The sequence below is a fragment of the Octopus sinensis genome, linkage group LG17 (assembly GCF_006345805.1).
Source record: "Octopus sinensis linkage group LG17, ASM634580v1, whole genome shotgun sequence".
Classification (NCBI taxonomy): Eukaryota; Metazoa; Mollusca; class Cephalopoda; order Octopoda; family Octopodidae; genus Octopus; species Octopus sinensis.
Genome location: NC_043013.1, coordinates 7025389 through 7032888, shown reverse-complemented (window position 1 = coordinate 7032888; position 7500 = coordinate 7025389). Strand labels below are relative to the sequence as shown.

The following is a 7500-nucleotide window of genomic DNA, read 5'->3' as shown; positions in this document are numbered from 1 at the left end:
CTCAAAAACATAACGCACTACCGGGAATCGAACTCACGACCTTACGACCATTAGATGAGAACCCCTAACCCCTAAGTCACGCACCTTCACTACAATGCGACAATGCGAAGAAACGCATTGTATAATAACACCTGATAATCTGGTCGACATAGATCTATCTATCTATCTATCTATCTATCTATCTATCTATCTATCTATATCTATCTATCTATCTATCTATCTATCTGTCTGTCTGTCTGTCTGTCTGTCTATCTATCTATCTATCTATCTATCTATCTGTGTGTGTGTGTGTGTGTGTGCGGCAACATGAACGTTGTGTGAGACTTAACCTGAGCAACGCTGGGTATTTCGGCTCTTTTTATATATATATAATAAAATATGAACTTGTCAAGAGACCAATCCTATAACATTTATTAATCTTAATTTCTACATTCAACCTCAGTCTAACTTTTTTATCACGAATGGCTTTTGTTATCTTTATATGCTTTCTGATATTTTTATTTCTCACGAACTCCGACCTCACCACAGAGATAATATTTTTCTCTTTTATTTCTAAGATATCAACCAATTTTCGTTTTGGCAGATACTATTTTATTTATAATTATTTTAAAATTATCTCTATATAAGTTGTCTGCGTGTGGCAGGTTTGGTAGCCTTCAACTAACACTATCTCCTCCGAGACCCTGCGGCGCAAGTTGACCAAAACTGAGAGTATGATAGAAGAAGGCTTGCTCTTCCTTCCGTAGAAGTAAACATTCAAATCGGACCATGTTAACACCAAAAATTATTTACATCAAAAAGGTGCTTTTTTTCTATGAAAATCCTTATTTTTTACGATTTATTGACTGCTGCGTCGCCAGTTTTCGGTGTATTTCAACCAGAAAAATGTTCACTTAAAGAGAATAACAAGCTACATAATGCAAAATTTTTACTTTTCAAAATTTCCAATTCTAAAGGGTCGAAACAAACCTGAGCAACGCCGGGCGATACTGCTAGTTTTACTATATTTGGACATTAGACTGCGGCCATGCTGGATCACCTTATCGGCCTTAGTACTTCTATGATCTTTTTCATTCTGAGTTCAGATTCTGCCGAGGTTTACTTTACTTCTTGTCCTTTCGAGATGGATAAAATAAAGGACCAATTAAGCACCAGTGGTGAAAGTATCAACGAACTCCCTTCCTTCAAAATGACTCACTTTGTGCCTAAATCAGAGACTACCCTCGCAGAATCTTTAAGACTTCAGGAGAATGCCTTACGATAATTCTTCTGGTTTCCTATGTTCTAACCCTATGTTCAAATCCTGCCGTGGTAAATTTTACCTTTATCCTTCGGGGGTCGAAGAAATACAGTACCAGTCAAGCACTAAGGTTGATGATATCAACTACTCCTACTCCCTTAGAAATTGCCGGTTAAGTGCCTGTATTAGAACCTGTTATTACCATTATTTAAGTCGGTGAGCTGGCGGAATCATCAGCACGCCGGACAAAATGCTTATCGGCATTTCGTCCGTATTTACGTTCTGGTTTCAAATTCTGTCGAGGGTCGTCGACTTTGCCTTTCATCCTTTCATGGTCAATATAATTAGTATCAGTTACGCACTGGGGTCAATCTAATCGACTTAATTCCTTCCCCCAAATTTGAGGCATTGTGCCTCCAATTGAAAGGGTTATTATTATTATTATTATTATTATTATTATTATTATTATTATTATTATTATTATTATTATTATTATTATTATTATTATTATCATTATTATCATAGCGAAGGCGACGAGCTGGCAGAATAATTAGCACGCAGGGCAAAATGCTTAGCGGCATTTCGCCCGTCTTTATGTTCTGAGTTCAAATTCCGCCGAGGTCGACTTTACCTTTCATCTTTTCGGGGTGGATAAAGTAAGTACCAGTTGAACACTGGGTCGATGTAATCGACTCATCCCCTTCCCAAAAATTTCAGGCCTTGTGCCTATAGTAGAAAGGATTATTATTATTATTATTATTATTATTATTATTATTATTATTATTATTATTATTATTATTATTATTATTATCATTATTATCATAGCGAAGGCGACGAGCTGGCAGAATAATTAGCACGCAGGGCAAAATGCTTAGCGGCATTTCGCCCGTCTTTATGTTCTGAGTTCAAATTCCGCCGAGGTCGACTTTACCTTTCATCTTTTCGGGGTGGATAAAGTAAGTACCAGTTGAACACTGGGTCGATGTAATCGACTCATCCCCTTCCCAAAAATTTCAGGCCTTGTGCCTATAGTAGAAAGGATTATTATTATTATTAGTATTATTATTATTATTATTATTATTATTATTATTATTATTATTATTATTATATTATTATTATTATTATTATTGTGGTGGTGGTGGTGGTGGTGAACTGGCAGAATCGTTAGCAGGACGAGCGAAAGGCTTAGTGGTACTTCGTCTGTCTTTATGCTCTGAGTTCAAATCCGCCGAGGCTGATCTTGCCTTTCATCCTACCGAAAACGATAAAATAAAGTACCACGGACGTGCTGGGGCTAATGATATCGAATCACTTCCTTCCCTCTAAATTGCTAGCCTGTAGCCTAAGTCTGAAACAATTACTAAAGATAGAAGGATGGGAAATTGTTCTGCGGTATTTACGTTTTGAGTTCAAATCCTGTTGCGGTCAACTTCGCCTTTCATCTTTTCAGTGTCAATAAAAGGAAGTACTTTGGAAGCATTGGTACTGATAGTATCCATTAACTTCCTCATCTCAAAATTACTGGCCTTACTACTAAATCAGATAATATTATTATTTTTATTTCTTTCTTCAGGATATCTTATTTGTTAGTAAAAACGATGGAAGCTGTTACCAATTCTGTCAACGAAAGTCTTGATGCCAAGAAATCTCCAACAAGGTGGGTGACTGAAGAAGATATCTACGAAGAAGTTCAAGTAAGTATTTTCAGACACACATATAAGCACACACGAGTGGAGGCGCAATGGCCCAGTGGTTAGGGCAGCGGACACGCGGTCATAGGTTCGCAGTGTCGATTCCCAGACCGGGCGTTGTGAGTGTTTATTGAGCGAAAACACCTAAAAAGCTCCACGAGGCTCCGGCAGGAGGTGGTGGTGATCCCTGCTGTACTCTTTCACCACAACTTTCTCTCACTCTTACTTCCTGTTTCTGTTGTACCTGTATTTCAAGGGGCCGGCCTTGTCACTCTCTGTGTCACGCTGAATATCCCCGAGAACTACGTTAAGGGTACACGTGTCTGTGGAGTGCTCAGCCACTTACACGTTAATTTCACGAGCAGGCTGTTCCGTTGATTCGGATCAACCGGAACCCTCATCGTCGTAACTGACGGAATGCTTCCAAAAATAAGCACACACACACACACACACACACACCACACACAACACACACACACACTCTCTCTCTCTCTCTAACACACACACACACGTTTGTAATATCTATATCAACACTTTTATTTGTGTTATGTGGTACAGATTATCTAGTGAAAGCTTTAATTGTATTTATAAAATTACCAACTTCTACTATATAGCCTCGGGCAAACCAATGCCTTATGAGTGAATTTGTTAGACGGAAACTGTGTGGAAGCTCGTCATACATGTGTATATGGTGTATGTGTGTATTTGTGTTTGTATCTGTCAACCCATTCCCACCGCTTGACGACACGTGTTGGTTTGTTTATGTCCCAGTTACTTGGAAATTTCACAAAATTGACCCATAGAATAAGTAATAAGTACCAGTACAAATATGTACTGAGGTTGGTTTGTTTGACTAAATCCTTCAAGTCTGACTAAATCCCCAGCATGGCCGCAACCCGGTGACTGAAACAAGTTAAAGATTAAAAAAACCCTAAAGAGATGGATGCTTAGGTTGTGTCCCACCAACTGCTTGACGTTTATAGTTAAGACATTTGATTTTCAATTGGTCCATTCAGACTCACCGCCTCTCATTTACCCGTTATACAGCAACCCTTACTTCTTAGAGGTGCAATTTATTTTTCCTGGCCACTCCTGTTATTCTTCATGTTTTCATATCGGCCATTGTTAAAAAGAAAAAATGGGAAAACTGATGCAACCTCAATCATCGCTAATCGTGAAACATTTGTTAATCGGTCCGTCTTCTGTCTTTGTTACATATTCTCTTTTCCCCCAGTCTCTCCCTCCCCCCTTTCTCTCTCTGACTATCTTTTTATCTCTATCTTTCCTACGGTGTCAAGTTCGATTCTATGTGGTCGGTTTCGATTCCGGGTTGACTCAAATAAACTTTGCTAGTGCCCTTGAGAAATGTACAGACACCACATTGTTACATTGACTTTTTCTAAAATTTGAATGAAAGTTTGTTGGTTTGTAACCTTTCATTAACTCTGGTCGGCTTGACCTGTGACGAAAGACCTTCCAGATGTGACCGCCCCCATGTTCCTTTGTTTTTTCAATAAATATTGCGTCTAGGATTACAGTATTTTCTTAGGTGGTAGGTTGTGGTTTGAGAAAGACTAGATTACTATCTTTAGCAAGTTGAACCACAACATAGAAAGATGCGCAGTGGTGATGGTCTGAAGGGGTTATCTAATGGCGTAACGAAATCCTCAAGATATAACTTAAGACTTTAGAAAGTCCATACTAATGCTTGATCATTTTGAAAAATTTTGTTACAAATACGTAAGATAAACAATAGTTTTTCTTAATTTTTTTTCTAAATTTCCAACTTTAAAACAAAGTTGTTTTTCTTTTTAACTTTCCATACGAAGAATGCCAGTAATTTTGTTATTTTCAGTGTACCACAAATCAAAACAGGTGAGAAACAATTATATAGAGGTTCGATCGTTGGTTAGTTTTGTTTAGAAAAGGAGAGAAATTAATTATATTTTCCATTTATTTTCTGTTATTCGATTCTTGTTTTAGGAAGATGCAGAAGGTTTTGATGAGTATACATGTCCGTTGTGGAATTACGAGTCTTGGGAAGTTCCTGAAATTTTATCAAGAATTAATGAAGAAATTCCTCGACAATATTACAAAGCATTGCAACATTCATTATTCGAAACTGGTTTTCCAGAGACGCAGGACAAAACATCCAAAGTTAAGACTTTCTCCCATCAACAGGTTTCAATCACCGTTTTATCATCTCCTGTTGAATGTCTGAGTGTTTTGTTAGAAGGAGGCGAACAATGTCCAGGAAATATGCTTCTGGTTCTTTCAGATTCCTGGCTTAGCAAGGAACCATCTTCTACACAAAGTTCCAAATTCTCTTTGTACGTCAACAAGGCCATAGCTTTCTATAAAGGTAAGTTGTTTAACCTACTAATCTCGATTTCTGATCTCGTTTCCTTAATTCTCTCCCCATTGAACTGTATTATCCACGGTGTTGGTATTTTACTCCTGTTTCTATAGGATCAAGAAAATGTGAGGCACCTTGTCACTTGGCTAGGACGCTAGTCTCTCACACTTATTTACTTATTACATACTTTTATTTTATAGTGTTCTTTTGTGTTAGCCATAATTTCATTTCATTACATTATTGCTTTGAAGGTAGCGAGCTTGCGGAAACCCTAGCGCGTCGAACAAAATGCTTAACGGCATTCTTCCAGCACCTTGCGTTCTGTTTCGAGATCAATAAAATAAGTACCATTTGAGTACTGGGGTGAGAGTAATCGATTAATTTTCGCTCCCTACAATTGCAGGCATTGTGCCAAAATTTGAAACTGTTATATTATTGCTCAAAACATAGATTCATTTCATGTCTATCGAGTTCCCTGCAACGATACTTTACGATAAAAAGATATTTTCGTTATATTCCTGAGACGATCATTTCTTATTTTGGTTTCAAGTTTTGTCACTCAAAGCCAATAATTTTGGGGAGAGGCAAGTCAATTACATCGACCCCAGTTTTCAACTGATGCTTATTTTTATCCGCTCCGAAGGGATGAAAGGCTAAGTCGACCTCAGCGGAATTTGAACTCAGAGCGCAAAGACGGGCGAAATGACGCTCGGCATTTCGCACGGCGTGCTAACGATTCTGCTAGCTCGCCACCTTATGACCATTTCTAATAATGATTTCAAATGCTGGCACAGGGCCAGTAATTTCACGGGAGGGGATAAGTCGATTGTATCGCTTCCAGTGCTTAACTCCTACTTATTTTTATCGACTCCGAAAGGATGAAAGGCAAAGTCGACCTCGGCGGAATTTGAAATTAGAGCGCAAAGACGGACGAAATGCCGCTAAGCATTTTGTCCGGCGTGTTAATGATGCTGTCCGCTAGTCGCCTTGCATACTCATTTCTAATATTACTCATATTACTAAGGCGATGAATTGGCAGAATGCTTAACAGCAGTTCTTCCGACTTAATATTCTCAGTTCAAATACCGACGAAGTCAACTTTGCCATTCATCCTTTAGGGATTAATTAAATAAGTATCAGATGAATTCTGGGGTCGATGTAATCGACTTAACCCCAATCCCGAAATTACTGGTCTTATGTAAAAATTTGAAACTAATATTAATAACATGACTATAATTCTCATTTCTGTAAGTTAATTTTAATTTTTAATATCTAATTTCGATTCGTAACGCTCTTCTTGTAAAGTTGTTTTCTGTGTTAATCGCCATAGTTCATCGGTTTTATACATACGAAGTAACTTACTGTCAAGGCTTTCTCGTTGTTGTCCACTAATGCATCGCCACACTAATTATGTTACTGCTGCGATTAGTAGAAACACAAGCGTGTACTCAGAGGAAATATATTAAATAAAAATAAGGCGGCGAGCTGGCAGAAACGTTAGCACGCCGGGTGAAATGCGTAGCCATATTTCGTCTGTTGTTACGTTCCGAGTGCAAATTCCGCCGAGGTCGACTTTGCCTTTCATCCTTTCAGGTCGATGAATTAAGTACCAGTTACGCACTGGGTCGATGCAATTGACTTAATCCCTTTGTCTGTCCCCTCTGTGTTTAGCCCCTTGTAGGTAGTAAAGAAATATCTTTATCTTTTCTATCTTTTATCTTTTACTTGTTTCAGTCATTTGACTGCGGCCATGCTGGAGCACCGCCTTTTGTCGAGCAAATCGACCCCGGGACTTATTCTTTATAAGCCCAGTACTTATACTATCGGTCTCTTTTTGCCGAACCGCTAAGTGACGGGGATGTAAACACACCAGCATCGGTTGTCAAGCAATGCTAGGAGGACAAACACAGACATACAAATACACACACACATATATATATACATATATATACATATACGACGGGCTTCTTTAAGTTTCTGCCTACCTAATCCACTCACAAGGCATTGGTCGGCCCGGGGCTATAGCAGAAGACACTTGCCCCAGATGCCACACAGTGGGACTGAACCCGGAACCATGTGGTTGAGAAGCAAGCTACTTACCACACAGCCACTCCTGCGCCTATATTAAATAAAAATATATATTTGAGTTAATATGAATGACGTGACTTTATTCGTTTATATTATTGCTCTAAACGTAAATTTGCTTCTTGTTT

At 38.5% G+C, this 7500-nt stretch overlaps 1 protein-coding gene across 2 annotated transcripts in view; it reads left to right on the top strand.

The window, feature by feature from the left end:
* Nucleotides 1-7500, top strand: part of LOC115220804 (carnosine synthase 1) — a 34165-nt gene that overhangs the window by 11131 nt on the left and 15534 nt on the right. For both annotated transcript variants that reach the window (XM_029790961.2, XM_029790960.2), the window contains exons 2-3: nucleotides 2814-2934; nucleotides 4915-5293. In XM_029790961.2, coding sequence (XP_029646821.1) covers nucleotides 2839-2934; nucleotides 4915-5293 — 475 coding nt within the window. In that variant the 5' untranslated portion in view covers nucleotides 2814-2838. The remainder of the gene's footprint in view (nucleotides 1-2813; nucleotides 2935-4914; nucleotides 5294-7500) is intronic.